Below are 16,823 nucleotides of genomic sequence, written 5' to 3'. Positions count from 1 at the left end.
ATTTCCAAAGTACAGCTCATGGGTTACAATGGCTTCCCCCTCCCAAAACTTCCCTCCCACCCACAACCCTCCCCTTTCCCGCTCCCTCTCCCCTTCCAATCACATCATGAATCATTTTCAATTCTCTTTATATACAAAAGATCAGTTTAGTATAAATTAGGTAACGATTTCAACAGTTTGCCCCCATATAGCAACACAAAGTGAAAAAAAAAATACTGTTGGAGTACTAGTTATAGCATTAAATAAGAGTGTACAGCACATTAAAGGCAGAGATCCTACATAATATTTTTTTTAAAAAATTAATTAATTTTCTATGCCATTTCCAATTTAACACCAGGTTTTTTTTTTTTTTTTTTCATTTCCAATTATCTTTATATACAGGGGATTGATTCAGTATATAATTAGTAAGGATCTCATCAGTTTGTACCCACGCAGAAACACAAAGTGTAAAAATACTGTTTCAGTACTAGTTAGAATTAAGTGATATTTTATCTCAGTGCAAAAAATGTTGAGAGCTGGACCAGACGATGTTGTGCGCTAGGTTAAGCTGCCGCTTACAACTTTGGCTTCCATGTGCAAGCTCCAGGTTCTGGCTGCTCTGCCTTCAGTCTGGCTCCAGAATAGCATGCCTCCGAAGGCCCCGGAAGGCGGCAAAGTGCTCGGGTCCCTGCCACTCCCAGGGGCGCCCTGGATGGAGTTCCTGACTCTTAGCTTTGCCTTTGGACTGTCCCAATCCCAGCTTGTAGCCATATGTGGAATGAACCAGGAGATGGAAAAATTCTCTCTCTCACTCTGCTTTTCAAGTCAATCAATCTGAAAAATTGAAACCCACGTGTAGTTTTTTTTTTTTTTTTTTTGGACAGGTAGAGTAGACAGTGAGAGAGAGAGAGACAGAGAAAGGTCTTCCTTTTTCTGTTGGTTCAGCCCCCAATGGCTGCTGCGGCCGGCGCACCGTGCTGCTGATCCGAAGCCAGGAGCCAGGTGCCTCTCCTGGTCTCCCATGGGGTGCAGGGCCCAAGGACTTGGGCCATCCTCCACTGCCCTCCGGGCCACAGCAGAGAGCTGGACTGGAAGAGGGGCAACTGAGACAGAATCCGGCGCCCGGACCGGGACTAGAACCCGGGGTGCCGGTGCCGCAGGCGGAGGATTAGCCTAGTAAGCCGCGGCACTGGCCCCACGTATAGTTTTTTTATACTGTGTTTTTCATGAACTTTAAGACGCCCCATATTTTGTGTTTTTTAGATTTTTACAAAGTACATTATGTTACACTGAAAATAGCAATAGATGTTTCATTAAGATCCAGTTTCTTTCATGTGGCTGCTCTCTGCCTGATGGCCTGCTCTGGGGTATTCTGCTTGCCCAGTCGCCTTCTTTGTGGTGGATTTTGAAGTTGTCAAACATTCCGAGTTGTCCCAGGCAGCTGCCTGTCGGTGCCCAATCAGACGGCAGAGGTCTTCTCCACGGGTGCTCACGGTGTCTCCTGTTTCCTTGCAGACTCTACGAGAATAAGGGAGAGGCCGACTTCGTGGAGTCACTGCTGCAGCTGTTCCGGTCCATCAACGACATGATGAGCAGCTTGTCGGACCAGACGGTCAGGGTGAAGGTGGGTGCAGGCCACGCTCAGGTCAACCTTGAGATGGTCAAGGTGAAGTTGGGTGCTGGCCACGCCCGTGTCAACCTGAGATGAACATCAGGGTGGAGGTGGGTGCTGGCCACGCCCAGGTCCACCTTGATTGAAGGGTTCTGCCGTGGGCTGGGGAATGTACACCTGGGATGCCCGTGGAGGGCGGGGCTGTCTTTGACAGGGAACAGAACCACGCTCCCTGTGCAGGTCAGTTCTTTGTCCTTCTTCCCGAGGTACTGTGACATATTTTCATGGTTTGTTACTTTGCTTTTTGGTATCAAGAGTTCTGAATTTGTTATTTACGGAGAGTTCTGTGTGAATTGTGATTTACAGCTAGTGTGTCGCGGAGTCCCGGCACCTGGGAGGCTGAGACGGATGGTGCCCAGGCACGGGCCAGACCTCCCACGGTGTCCTGGCACTGGGTCCCTGTCCTTGGGCAGGCTCCTGCCTCTGCAGAACCGGGGTTCAGCCTCTGCCAGCTTCTTTCCTGCCCACTGAAGGCCTTCCTCTGTCCTGTTGGCCTTTGGAGGAGACGTGGCTTCATCCAGGGCGCGCACTGGTGTGTGGGTGCCCAGGAGGCACAGTGGAGGCAGGGCCCCTGGGGCATCCCGGGACCCCGGACCCCAGTTCTGGGGAAGTTAGGGGGCTGATTTATGACCGAAGCTGTCAGTCTGCAGGGCGTCCCTGCACTGATTCCTTCAGAGAGTGAGAGTCTTTCGGATGATTAACCAACAGCTTGCACTTAGAAGCTCGTTGTAGCTGACTCTGCCTTTTCTATTTAATTTCTTTACATTTATAATTTCAGACGGCATTCTTACGGCCATTATTCTTAAAATTTGGGGTGGGGCTTGCAAGCTCTGCCGTCAGCAGAGACGTACGTGTGTTGAGACACAGGTCACGGCTGCTGCCACCCGCAGATCCAGGACACGGAAGCAGGACACGGTCACAGGTTCCCGGTCATCTCTGCGGTCCTCTGGCTGTCTGCTTGAGCCGCTGAATTCCTCAAGCTCCCTTACTGATCTTGGCATGGATTTGTGCTAAAAATTGATTTCTCTGTCGAGAAAGCTATTTGGTGCATGTGTTAAGGGTTTTTATCCACTATTATGGTGGCTCGATGTTGCCTCTTCCAGTCCAGCTCTCTGCTGTGGCCCAGGAGGGCAGTGGAGGATGGCCCAGCTCCTCGGGCCCTGCACCCGCATGGGAGACCAGGAGAAGCACCTGGCTCCTGGCTTTGGATCGGCGCAGCGTACCAGCCGTAGCGGCCACTGGGGAGTGAACCAACAGAAGGAAGCCCTTTCTCTCTGTCTCACTATCTAACTCTGCCTGTCAAAAAAAAATTTGCAATGTGTTTGGTACAATTACTACTGCATTTAGTGGCATTTTAGAAAAACAGGTATATGTGCTATACAAATAGATACAGGTTACAGAACCTTTGACCCCAGGAGTAATTCTGAATTGCTAAATCTATTCTTATGTGATGAAATGTAAGAGCCGAGAGCCAGTGGGCGTGGCTTGTGTCTGCCTGCCTCCTGCGAGGGGCAGTTGTGTACAGAGCGGACGTGGGGAAGCCCTTGCCGCAGCCCAGGCACTGATGTCCATGTGTGATGCAAAGCTTACGTCCACAGGACAGGAATGTCGGGCTGCACTGACCCACTCACTCCTTGCCGGCAGTTTGGTGTTGTATTATAATTCCCCCCACTGCTCACCTCCCCTCCTGTGACAGCTCACGCCCATCCTCACCTCCTGACCTGAGAACTGCTCACCTCCCCTCCTGTGAGCCCACACCCATCCTCATCTCCTGACCTGTGCACACTTCTCACCTCCCCTCCTGTGACAGCGCATGCCTGTCACCTCCTGACCTGTGCACACTTCTCACCTCCCCTCCTGTGACAGCTCACGCCCATCCTCACCTCCTGACCTGTGCACACTGCTCACCTCCCCTCCTGTGACAGCTCACGCCCATCCTCACCTCCTGACCTGTGCACACTGCTCACCTCCCCTCCTGTGAGCCCACGCTCATCCTCACCTCCTGACCTGAGAACTGCTCACCTCCCCTCTTGTGACAGCTCACGCCCATCCTCACCTCCTGACCTGAGAGCTGCTCACCTCCCCTCTTGTGACAGCTCACGCCCATCCTCACCTCCTGACCTGTGCACACTTCTCACCTCCCCTCCTGTGACAGCTCACGCCCATCCTCACCTCCTGACCTGTGCACACTGCTCACCTCCCCTCCTGTGAGCCCACGCCCATCCTCACCTCCTGACCTGTGCACACTGCTCACCTCCCCTCCTGTGAGCCCACGCCCATCCTCACCTCCTGACCTGTGCACACTGCTCACCTTCCCTCCTGTGAGCCCACGCCCATCCTCACCTCCTGACCTGATCACACTGCTCACCTCCCCTCCTGTGAGCTCACGCTCATCCTCACCTCCTGACCTGTGCACACTTCTCACCTCCCCTCCTGTGACAGCGCACGCCTGTCACTTCCTGACCTGTGCACACTGCTCACCTCCCCTCCTGTGAGCCCACGCCCATCCTCACCTCCTGACCTGTGCACACTGCTCACCTCCCCTCCTGTGAGCCCACGCCCATCCTCACCTCCTGACCTGAGAGCTGCTCACCTCCCCTCTTGTGACAGCTCACGCCCATCCTCACCTCCTGACCTGAGAGCTGCTCACCTCCCCTCCTGTGACAGCTCACGCCCATCCTCACCTCCTGACCTGATCACACTGCTCACCTCCACTTTGTGGTTTGGAGTCAGCTCTGGGATTTTTCTCCCTGGGTTTGGAGGGCAGATGGACTTTGGTTAATAATTACTGCAGCATTAGTGGTGCTCGTTTGATTTGGTGGCCGAACTCTCACCAGGGCTATTTAATCTGCTCCATCCGTCCCCCTGGCCTCTCCGACCCCACTTCAGGATGCTCCTCCCCTTACCCACAGGCAGACCTGGTTGTTCGGGAATTCACCAGATGTGTGCTTCCCGCGTTGGTGTTCCTCCCCTCCCCTCCCCTCCTCTTCTCTCCCCACAATGACAGTTGATACAGCCCGCTGGCTCAGCTCTGCCCAGAGATTGTGTCCTGCCCCTTCCTGGTGTGGCCTGCGTCCCTCCAAACAGCCTAGCCCGGAGGTCCCTTTGTCACCTCGCCTTCCCCATCTCTCCCGGGCAGTGGCGACATGGAGCCTGGTGCTGGCTTGGGCTCTGTCTCTGTCTGCAGGCGCTGCTGCTCCCTGCTTGCTCTCACTGGGCCCGCCTTTCCTCGTCTCCCAGCGTCTAGCCCAGGGTCTCCCTAAGGCTCGCTCTTTGTCGGGACACACGGCGTCCTCCATTCTCCAGCTGCTGGGAGAAAGCGATGGATTCTGCTATTGCTTACTGTTCAGACATCTTCATCGTCAGCCCAGCCAGCGCTGCTACCCTTTGGCCTCTCAGAGCACAATTCCAGGGCCTTCCCTGGGACCACCAGACAGCAGACAGCCAGAGGCTTGGAAGCCCCGTGAGCACGCATGCTCCAAGCCAGCGGTTGACAAAAGCAAGCATGGGCTGTGCGTGCTGGAGTGGCAGGCACTGAGTTTGATGGATCACTTACTGCTCCCCGAGCTTTGTATCTGGTCTTTACAGAGACCCCGTTAAATAGGTTCATGCTGCCCTTGCTTCCCGGTGAAGCCCCTGGGTCAGGGAGGCGTGATTAACCTTCCCAAGACCACACATCCCGGCCGGGGCTGAGCGATGGTAGAGCCCGGCTGCCCTGCCCCAGAGCCACACTCAGCCAGCTCCTCTGGAATCCGCGTGGCTCAGCCTCAGCTGTCCTGTGGTGTGGACCGCGGGCTCTGCACCAGGTGCTTTGGGCTCCTGCCTTATAATGCGCTCTGTCTACGTGGATGTCTCCTGTGTAAAGCAACGAAGAAACCTTTAATCTGCCCCAAGTATTGTGTGAGTCGAGGGTAGGCGTGGCACTGGTCTGGAGGGCTTCTTGGAGCAGGAAGCCGTGGTGCTGGCCATGCTGTGTTGGCAGAGCGTGGCCCTGCTTCTTGACCACACATGGGTTGAGACACTAAATAGGGGTGTTTGGGCCTCTGTGATCAGAGTCATCACCGACGTGGATATTTATACTCACTTCTTTCCCTCTGGCTTGGCTGTAGAAAAGTCTGCCCCATGCATGACCTAGGCGTTGTCTGTTGTACCAGCTTGGAGGATTCTAGAATTTTCTGGAGAAGGAAACTTTAACCGTGATCCACGGTAAGAAGTGGACTCTGACTTGGGGTATATGTATGTGTATGTGTTTGTGTATGTCTCTGGGTATACATTTATATATTGTGCACATGCAGGTGAAAAGTGATTCTTGAAAAATTTCTGTCTTTATTCTGTGTGAAGCATTCTCTCATTTTCTCGTCTACTCCAGTCTCCTTTAGTCTGTTATAGACTAATGTATTTCACCAACAAAAATTACTGCTTGGGGCTGGCAGTTGTGGCTTAGCAGGTAAAACCACTGCCCACAGTGCCAGTATTCCATGTAGGTTCTGATTTGAGTCCTGGCTGCTCCACTTCTGATCCAGCTCCCTGCTAATGTGCCTGGGAAAGCAGTAGAAGATGGCCAAGTGCTTGGGCCCTGAACCGACGTGGGAGACCTGGAAGAAGCTTCTAGTTCCTGGCTTCAGCCTGGCCCAGCCCTGGCCATTGCAGCCATCTGGAGAGTGAACTAGCAGATGGAAAATGTCTCTGTCTGTGTCTGTGTCTTTGTAACTCTGCCTTTCAGATAGATAAATAAATTTTAAAGTCTTTTTTTTAAAGGTTTATTTTATTTATTTGAAAGGCAGAGTTAGAGAGAGAAGGAAAGACAGTGAGATCTTCCATCGCTGCTTTACTTCCCAGATGGCTGCAATGGCCGGGGCTGGGCCAGACGGAAACCGGGAGCCAGGAGCTTCTTCCAGGTCTCCCACGTGGGTACAGGGCCCAAGTACTTGGACCATCTTCTTCTGCTTTTCCTGGAGTATTAGCAGGGAGCTGGATTAGAAATGAAGTAGCCAGGGTTCGGACGGGTACCCATATGGGATGCCGGCATCCCCGGTGATGGCTTTACCCGCTATGCCACGATGCTGGTCCAATAAATAAATCTTTAAAAAACTTGCTCCTTGACAAGCACTGAATTTATTTCCTGCCCACATTTGAAATCCTCTGCTTTGCATTCTCCAGGGCCCTCCCCTGTCTCTTCTGGGCAGTTTATTATGAAAATACTGTCAGTGCTTCTCTGTGTTCCTTCCGTTGACTTGTAGAGCCCCAGGCCTCTGGCACCCAGCAACTTTTCCTGCCGGCATGTGGATTAGACTGGGGTGAAGATTAATTGAATTTGAGGCCCCTGCCTTGGAGGCAAGCTGAGCTTGGCACACAGATGCATGAGGGTTTGTCTGCCTTCCGGGGACTGCCCCTGGGGAGCAGGCTTCCCATTCGCACCCTCTTCCGGTGCCATTTCCGTCTGGCTGTCTTAGAAGGGAGCCGTGTCGGGAATAAGATGTTCTGTAACCGCAGTAAATACAGTTGATGGGTGAGTTTTGCCCTCCAAGAGGTACAATTTTAATTTCCTTAAAAGCAGTATCCTGACTCGGAATAGACTGTATTTACTTGCCTTATACCTTCCCCCAGATTCTAACATATGAGAAAAATTTCTGCCATTTGTCTATTTATTCCTAAACTAGGGAAAGGGGTCTGCACTGTTTCTCACACGTGGGGAATTTTCTGTCCTCACCAAAGACCTTCTGGGTGTCTGAGGGGATGACGCATCAGAGAATCAGACGTGACAGGGCGTCGTGGTGGGTGAGGAACTTGGGTTGTCTCTGGCTTTGGGCCGGCCCAGCAGACTCCCTGTGGAAACAGCAGCTTCCTGGCCACCTGCCTCCAGGGCCCTGGCACTGGCCCCTGTGCTGCATCCAGGGTTACCTGGAAGGTGTCTTCACATCATCTCATCAGCTGCACTCAGCAAAGAGGCACTTGTTATGTCTTGGGCCTCAGTTTGAAAAGTAATACGTGATTGTGCTAGAAAAGTAGAAAATACCAAAAGTTTATTAAGAAAAATAAGAATCAGGCCGGCGCCGCAGCTCACTAGACTAATCCGCTGCCTGCGGCGCTGGCACACCGGGTTCTAGTCCCGGTCGGGGTGCTAGATTCTGTCCCGGTTGCTCCTCTTCCAGTCCAGCTCTCTGCTGTGGCCCAGAAATGCAGTGGAGGATGGCCAAGGTCCTTGGGCCCTGCACCCGCATGGGAGACCAGGAGGAAGCACCTGGTTCCTGGCTTCAGATCGGCGAAGTGCGCCGGCCATAGAGGCCATTGGCGGGTGAACCAACGGAAGGAAGACCTTTCTCTCTGTCTCTCTCTCTCTCTCTCTCACTGTCCACTCTGCCTGTCAAATAAAAGAAGAAGAATCATTGATCACTCCACCTCCCAAACGATACTCGTAGCATTTTGATTTTATATATTCTATGCATTTTTCTCACTTAATGTCATCTTATTTATTCATATACTTGTGTGTGCACCTGTGGTCATCCCTGGTCATCTGGTAGGGATTGGTTCCAGGCCTGCTTGCAGATTCCAAAATCTGTGCGTCCTCCAATCTCCTAATTAAATGGCTTAGAGTTTGCATCGAGCCGTGCACATCCTCCCAAGTATTGTAAATCATGTCTGGGTGACTTAGGATGCCCAATGTGACGTAAATGCTGCGTAAGTAGTTGTTAGACTGTAATGTTCCGGAGTGATGTCAAGAAGGGTTTGTATGTGTTCAGTACAGGGACAGTCTTTGAACATATGTGCTTTTGATACACAGTTGATTAAATCTGCAGATACAGAAACAGGAACACGGAGGCCTGGGCACAGGTACAACACGCGTGATAGATTTTCCTGTGTGGACACACACACACTTTGGCAACTGCCCATTTTGTCTATATTCATCAATATGTTTTTAAAAATATTTATTTATTTATTTGAAAGGCAGAGTTACAGAGAGAGAGGGAGAGACAAAGGGGAGAGAGACATCTTCCATCTGCTGGTTCACTTCCCAGTTGGCTGCGGTGGCCACCCCTGAACCAGGCTGAAGCCAGGAGCTTCATCTGGGTCTCCCACGTGGGTGGCAGGGGCCCAGACCTTTGGAACATTTTCCACTGCTTTTCCCTGGCCATTAGCTGGGAGCTGGATCAGAAGTGGAGCAGTTGGGACATGAACGGGCGCTTATTTGGGATGCTGGCGTCACAGTAGCAGCCCCACCGATGTTTTCCAAGGTTACCCAGGACCTCTTGGCTGTGCTGTACCGTATTTATGTAGTTTTGCATGTGAGAGCACTCAGATGGTTTCTGGTCCTCATTCCCACAGCACTGCTTTAACGGCTCTCCTTGGCTGACCCTCAAAGACCGTGTTCCTTCCGATTTCCCAGTAGCGTCATGATCGGGGCTCACCACCCCCTCCCCACCAGGGATGAGCCTGTACCTGCGCCTGGGCGGCTGGCATTCAGTGCCACTGTCTGGTCTTGGTTTTCCATTAGTGCCCTGGCTCCGTCTGTGGCTCCACTTCATTCTGCACCCCGAGGGGTAGGAGTTCAGCGGCCATGGTCTACCCTGGGGTTGGAGTTCAGCGGCCATGGTCTACCCTAGGGTCCCTTTCCCCCCTCTCAGGAGCCCCCCAGGGGTGCAGCCTTTGCTTCTCTCAGCTTGGGGTTGTTGCTGTAACAGGTAATGAGAACGGAGCTCTGGTGAGCATTCTTGTCCCAGCCCAGGAGGTCTGGGCCTGGGGCACAGCAGGCCGTGAGACACCAGAACCATCATGGACAGCAGGCAGCATAAAGAAATGGGGGCATTAGGAGCCAGATAGAGTTATGCGAGCAAAAACAGTCCAGCATCCCTGCCTTTGTGTATTTTGAATGGGGGATCGGTCTGACTGTCAGCTGATGCAGAGATCCACGGACATGAGGCAGAGCTGTAGCTGCATGAACAGGGAAGTGATGGTTTGCCTGGGGACCGTCCAGGTCATGTTTCCCACAAGCGGACAGACTGCTGCCCCAGCCAGCAGGCGGCTGAGGCGAAGCCATCACAGGAGCAGCTCCACTTGGTTGAGAATCAGCAACAGGCCAGGCCTTTGGAGACTTCCGTTGATACAGAGAGGAGAGGGAGGTCCCAGGGTCCAGCAGGTGCTGGACCAGCTAAGCTCGTTAGTCCCGTCAGTCTCCTGGGACCCTGTACCAAACACCACGATGGGGCAGCTTCAGACAGCGGGGTCGCCTTCCCTCTTAGCCCTGGGGATCACAGGTACAGCGGGGTTGCCTTCCCTCTTAGCCCTGGGGATCACAGGTACAGCGGGGTCGCCTTCCCTCTTAGCCCTGGGGATCACAGGTCGGCAGCCAGGGTGTCAGCAGGGCTGTTCCCTCTGGCTGTTCTGAGGAAGCTGTCTCCCCCTTTCCAGCCTCACCCCTGTTTCTGGTGGTTGCTGGCAGACTCTGGCATCCCGGGCTGGGGTTGCACCCTCAGCTGCCTGTGTTGTTCTCTCTCTTCTGCCCAGGACTCTAGTCATGTGTGATTTCATGTTAATTTGGTCATGTCTGAGAATGATTGTTTACAAACAGGGTCACAGTCACAAGTACCGGGGTTAGGACTTGAATGTACCCTTTTTGGGGGACACAGGCAATCCAGAGACATCACTGAGGGCATCAGTGTGGATGCCAGCGACACTCAGGCCCGTGGTGGAGGAAGGGCTGCAGAGGAAGTGGTCCTGGGCCAGGTGCCCACTGTCATCTTGACACACAGAGCTTGTGATGGGACCCTCTCAGACCTCACACACACGCAGATCCCCTGGGGGCTCCAGCACGGAGCTGGGGCAGCTGCTGCCTTCAGGGCTTCCTCCCCCACGTCCCCTCCAGGCAGATTCCGAGGGCTTTGTAAGGGAAGTCCTGGCTTGTGTTGAACTAGAATTAGCTGTAGAGGAAAAGTAGGTGAAGAAAATTCCCTGCGGCCCGTCTTGTGACGTCGCAGCTTAAGCCGCTGCCTGTAACACCAGCATCTTTATGGGCAATGGTTCAAGTCCCAGCTGCTCTACTTCCCATCCGGCTCCTTGCTAACGTGCCTGAGAAAGCAGCAGAAGACGGCCCAGGAACTTGGGCCCCTGCCGTCCACATGGGAGGCCCAGATGGATTTCCAGGCTCCCAGCATCAGCCTGGCCCAGCAGCACGGGCTATTGTGGCCATTTGGGAACCAGTGGATGGGAGGTCTCTTTTTCTGTCTTACCCTCTCTGTAACTCTTCCTTTCAAATAAATTAATAATAATAAAAAAAGATCCTGGGGCCTGTCCTCAGGAGGCCTGCTGTTTCAGCTGCGATGCTGTGTTGTAGGACGACAGCCTCATTTTATTTTGTGTCATGCCCGTGACTTACTGCACCGTTGTCTGGTGTCTGCCTGGTGGGCGCTGTGGCCTGGGTGGTTGGTCACGCCTGCAGATCTGGAGCTGGTCTCCAGCTAATGCCTGGTTCCAGAATAGAGCAGAGGACGAATACTGAGCCCAGACTGCCCCGTGGCCTGGAGAGCAGTGCTCGGCTGCTCTGGTCCCGAGGGATCGCGGAGCACGCGGAAATCCTAATCCCGTCTACTTGTGTGGCTCTCCGTCACCAGAGCCCAAAGGTGCATGTTTCCTTTAGGACCCGCGCGGCTCCTCCAGTATGGTGTCAGAAAGAATCCTGAGGAGACGGGCAGGGACGTAATCAAGTGAAGTCCGTGGTTCAGTAGCCGAGTCCCTGATGGACTTGTGTCCTGCACCCCCCCGTCTGGGGTCTTAAATGCAGCTGTCCTTGGAGCCCTTCAGAGAGACTTATGGTTAGTGTAGACAGGTCTACACAGAGTGAAGATACCAGGAGACCCAACCTCATGTGCACCCCAGTTAAGGACCAGGGCTTACAGTGCCTTTGCTGTGGGGTGGTTTCTAAATTCTTTTCATATTTTAAGTTTCTGTGACATTGAGGGTGTTTTTGTTGCAAACTGAATGAACCTCATAGCAGACGTACGCTGGTGTTCCATGTTTAGCGATGACTCAGTGTTGCTAAGATGCCAGTTCTTCCCGCATTGATGGGTTCTGTCGCTGCATTCCCAGTGAAATCTCAGCCATTTTATGTCTGTTGATTGACACATTGACACTGTACGTAGAGAGGAGACCCAGAGAAGCCTGCACAACATTGCATAAGAACAACGTTGGGAGACTTCAGGTCTTGCTGTGAGTCTGCAGCCGCCTAAGTTGGGAATCCAGCTGATGTTTGCTTCATAAATGAGCGAACTGACTGACGGATGTGGCTGGAGCCCAGGGAGTCAGACATGAGTGTGTCTCAGGGTTGCAAGGTGGTGGTCAGTGTCTACATCCCAGGGAGACAGTCGCCAGGGGCAGCTCGTGTCTTTCTTACTGTTGCCAGTCCTTGAGGACACGAGAGTGACTGCCTCTCTCTCCACGGCCACGCCAGTCTTCTGGAAGACCTCTCCCCAAGCTTCCTATGAGCAAAGGGCCACCCCTGAAAGGAAACATGGTGAAGCTGGAGTTCAGGGAATGCAGGGAGCGGACAGCACAGCTGGGAGAACCTGGCGGGGCTGCTGCTGCTGGCCGCCGCTTGTCCCTGCAGCCAGCCGATGCCAGCCTGGGGCGCGGCAGCCGTTGCCAGCCTGGGACGCGGCAGCTGATGCCAGCCTGGGGCGCGGCAGCCGATGCAAGCCTGGGACGCAGCAGCCGATGCCAGCCTGGGGCGCGGCAGCCGATGCCAGCCTGGGGCGCAGCAAAGTGGGTTCTGCTGCTCTTTGACCTGTCTGCCGGCTGATGGAAAACGTAGTTAGAGCTTTCAGTTGGGATTTGTGGTCGGCCCGCGTGCCGAGTCGCCGCGCTGACACCTGAGAGGACCCAGCCTTAAATATTATGCCCAGGAAGAATTTTATTGAGAAATGTGTCGTCTGGTGCTGTGGCATTGGCAGGTGTGAAATAGGAATATTTCGTATGTGAGCTGAAACAGCCCTCAGCTCTGTGATAGGTCAACTGAATACCTACAAAATTTCATTAAAACTGTTTTGCAGAACATTATGAGGGAAGAAATTACTTTTGTGTAGGTACTGATGAAATCACAGGATTTATGTGAAGTTGGGTTTCTTTGGCTCCCAAGTAGTTGATACTGGGGACATGGGCGGTGGGCAGTCGGGAAGTCATAGCCTGAGTGACAGGGCTTGTGGGTGGGAGGATCAGACCCCAATTTCCTGTTCTCCATCCCATTGCTCTTTCCATGACATCATCCGAGTCAGGTTTTAAATTTGTACATTACGCTGGCTTTATTTAGAATCCTGTGCCAGGCAGCATAGCTTTGATGAGAGTATGAGCAGTATTATTCTCCATGAACTGTGAATGTGACACTTTTATAATTCAAGTAGAATTATTTTTCCCTTGGGAAATCCCATACGTTCAGTACGGTACATTGAATTAGGAGGTAGTAAAGGAAAAAAAAAGGCCATAAAGGTGTATCTTATTAAACAAAGCAGATTTGCTTCCTGACTGTGTAACCTTTAAATACAGTGATTCATTGTCAGAGACGATGATTTTTTTTAATAGCATAAATTGTCTTCTGTCTGGTCAGATGATTAAGGAAGCCGTTCTCATCCTCTGATTAGGTGCAGCGTAGTAAGAGTGTTAAATGATTTTTGAAAGGGGCATTTTCATAGGATGCTAGGAAATACCCATTTTGATGTTAAATCCTTTTTCATGAAGGGTAAAAGCGGTGTTGTCTCTCTGAGACATTAGGGGACCACGGGCACCTGCATTGCATTTCTTGTAAATGATTCATTTTATTTTAAGGTGGAAAGAAATGCTGCTGCACTGGAGGTTTGCAGACCCGTCACCCTCTGACGGCTCGTGGTTGGTGGACATTCTGGGCATGAAGACCCACCCCTGTCCTCCCGCAGAGCTGTTCTGACTGCCCTGGGCTGCTGCCCCACCATCTTTCCCCAGGGCCATGGGACGGACACAGGACCCAGCACGGGTTCTGCTGTCCAAGAGTGGCTCCAGGTTGTCTGATTCCCAAGCCTTCCCCTTGGTATGTACCTAGTTTGTGGGTGTCCATTGCTCACCTCCCTGCACCCACAGGAGTCACAGGGAAGCAGGTGGCTGTGGGTGGCAGCAAGCTTGGGTGTGAGCTGGGCCCTTTTATGCTCTTTGTTGTTCAAGCTTTGCCTGTCACAGTCTTACACAAGGGAAGACTGTAGGAGGCATGTGTTTAGGTGAAATTTCCATTTCTTCATTTTGATCGCTTCTCAAAGACAGAAATACTGAACTGGAAAGCACTGTGAAACAACACAGGCAAATCCACCTCTCGGATTACTGCTCGTGCTGGTCTCATTGCTTATGGTCATTTATGATCATTTTCTTTTTAAGGAGAAATTACTTATTTGAGATGAAGAGGCGAGGGGGAAGAAAAGGGAAGGGAGAGGGGGAGGAAGAAAGACCTCCCGGTTCCTGCCCAGCGGGGGCTGTGCCAGGACAAGGCCAGGAGCTGGGAGCGCGTTCACACTCCCCGTGTGGACGTCAGGTGTCCAGATACGTGAGTTCTCACTTGCCCTCCAGCGTGCCCATCCACAGCAGCTGCTGTAGCAGGGACTTGAACCAGGCACTCTGGAACGGGGTCTTACCCCCACACCAAACGCTCACTCCCCACGTGTGTTCTTGAGCCCGTGCTACACACATGGCCAGCACTGTTCTCTGGCCTGCCCCTCCTCAGCGTGTGTGTCAGCACCCTGCTGTGTGGATAGCTACCTTCATATAGTCACGGGAGCTGGTCCACATCAGTGCTAAAAGGACACCCTTTAGTTGCCTGACTGTAGGCAACACCAGAACCCTCAACCCAAACCTTGGGCAAATGATAGACTTAAAGAAAGGCAGAACCAGGGAGCAGGGGTCGTGATGGGAAGCTCGGCAGGAACCTGGGGAGTCAGGGTCTCAGGCAGGCTGCGCTGACGGTGGCGAGGGTCCCCAGGAGTGCACGCTGCCCGGCTGCTGCGCCTGCGGCACTGGGCTCTTGCGGTCCTTTTCTTTCCCTCCTCCCGCTCCCCAGGGAGCTGCCTCTTGAGTCGGCTCCATCCTCACCCACGGTCCTCCCCTGGCCTGGACCTCACCTCATCTTTGTCCACTGTTGATGGGCGGCCTTTTTCATCTTCCCACGGCGTGTGCCTTCTTTCTTCCTCGCTGGTGGCATTTCCACGTGGGACTTTGCACACAGGACTTCTGCAAGGCCCCCAGCACCTTCCTCTCGGCGCCCTCGCCTGTGGTTTCAATGCACTCTGCAGCCCTCAGTGGCCACAGGCAGATGCTGGGGGCCTGCGTGTCCACAGTGAGTAGGGGGCTGCTGGCCCCATGGGAGTGGCTGTGAAGATGATCCTTTAGGTTAACCTAAACGTCTGTGCACCCCCTGTGCTCACCTCCTGTGCTAACCTAAACGTCTGTGCACCCCCTGTGCTCACCTCCTGTGCTAACCTAAACGTCTGTGCACCCCCTGTGCTCACCTCCTGTGCTCACAGCTCGTTAGGTTCTTAGTGACAAAGCAACGTGAAGTGCTTGTCTGGGTCAGCTTACGACCTTGAGCTTGAAGGGGTCACTGTTTCTAAGGCTGAGCATTTACTATGGGTGTACTTTTAAAAATTTATGTTTTCTTTTTATTTTATTTGTTTTTTAAAAACTTAGTTATTTGAGAGTCATAGTTATAGCAAGAGAGGGAGAGAGAGAGAGAGAGAGAGAGAGATAGATACCCTCCATCTGCTGGTTCACTCCCCAAATGGCTACAATGGCCAGGGCTGAGCAGGTCCGAAGCCAGGACCCAGGAGCTTCATCTGGGTCTCCCGCATGGGAACAGGGGCCCAAGCACTTGTGCCATCCTCTGCTGTCTTCCTAACATATTAACAGGGAGCTGGATTGGACCTGGGGCAGCCGGGACTTGAACTGGCGCCCATATGGGATGCTGGTGCTGCAGACGGCTGCTTCACCCAGTGCCCCACAGCACAAGCCCAAGGGTGTCCTTTTAGCATGTACTCAGAGATGATGTAAACTGGATCGCTTGACGTTACGGTGTGGTACGTGCTCATCTGGTGCCAGCTGTGGCCTCTTACTGGCTAGAGGCCACAGAGAATTTTCAGTGAACACTGGAGCTGGTGTGTCTGCAGGAGGAGACCCCAGCTACTGACTCCTAATGTCGCGAGCAGGTGCAGTGGCACATCCAGGCAGCGCTGGGTGGAGACTGCCTTTCATGCGTTTGCTGGTGGAACTCCGCTGTCTCTTCTTCCTCCTCTGGGGTCTCAGCCTCTCCATCCCGATGATCTCAGGTTCCCTCACATGGAAGCCGTCTACTCCACATCTCCTGCTTCCGTCTGGAAAGTGAGGGACGCAGTTTAAACTCTGCTCCAAGGTCCCACCGAGTTTACCCTCAGCGATCTTTCTAGAAATGAAACGGTCACCGCTTTACATAATGGACATCAAAGAACACCTGGCAAAGGCTGGAAGGACAAAAACCATCGTTCGCTTGCATTTGGAAGTAATTTCTTTTAAGTGTGCATAGAGACAGCTTTTTTTTCAATCCATGAGTGCGTGATGCCGCAGTCGATCTGTGGAAGGGCTGTGCCTTTGGGTTTTAAACTCCTCAGGGCTCCCAGGATTAGCACGCCAGTCGTGTGATACTTGAAATCTTTTCCCTGGCTCATATTGGTGACACTCTGTGGAATGGAGTCAGGTCTCTTGCACACCCCTCTTTGTTCGAGATAATTAACGTCATGGTGTGCTGCCACTCGCCTCTGCTGCCAGCAAGGGGAGGGCGTGCCAGGAACATCACCGCGTAAGCGGGATTAGGCCATTGTGGTGCCTCTGCTCCTAGGAGATGTGGCCGTGGCCCCTTCCAGGAGGGACCAGGCCTTCTTACCTCTAGCTCCCAGCGAGGAGTTCAGAACTGATAGATGCCAGTTCCCCTGCAGCTCAGAAACTCTTTTTTTGTTTTGTTTTGTTTTTAAAAAGATTTATTTATTTATTTGAAAATCAGAGTTACACACAGAGAGAAGGAGAAGCAGAGAGAGGGAGGGAGGGAGGGGTCTTCCTTTCTCTGGTTCACTCCCCAAATGGCTGCAACAGCAGGAGCTGGGCCAATCCAAAGCCAGGAGCCAGGAGCTTCCTCCAGGTCTTCCAT

The 16,823-nt window shown here is 52.9% G+C and overlaps 1 protein-coding gene across 1 annotated transcript in view; it reads left to right on the top strand.

Moving 5' to 3' along the window:
* DOCK1 (dedicator of cytokinesis 1) overlaps positions 1-16,823 on the top strand; it is a 491,536-nt gene that overhangs the window by 135,374 nt on the left and 339,339 nt on the right. The window contains exon 23 of the mRNA XM_062215058.1: positions 1,495-1,603. Coding sequence (XP_062071042.1) covers positions 1,495-1,603 — 109 coding nt within the window. The remainder of the gene's footprint in view (positions 1-1,494; positions 1,604-16,823) is intronic.

This window comes from Lepus europaeus, chromosome 17, assembly GCF_033115175.1.
Source record: "Lepus europaeus isolate LE1 chromosome 17, mLepTim1.pri, whole genome shotgun sequence".
Classification (NCBI taxonomy): domain Eukaryota; kingdom Metazoa; phylum Chordata; class Mammalia; order Lagomorpha; family Leporidae; genus Lepus; species Lepus europaeus.
Note: the sequence above shows the minus strand (reverse complement) of the source record. Positions and strands in the feature narration are given on the sequence as shown.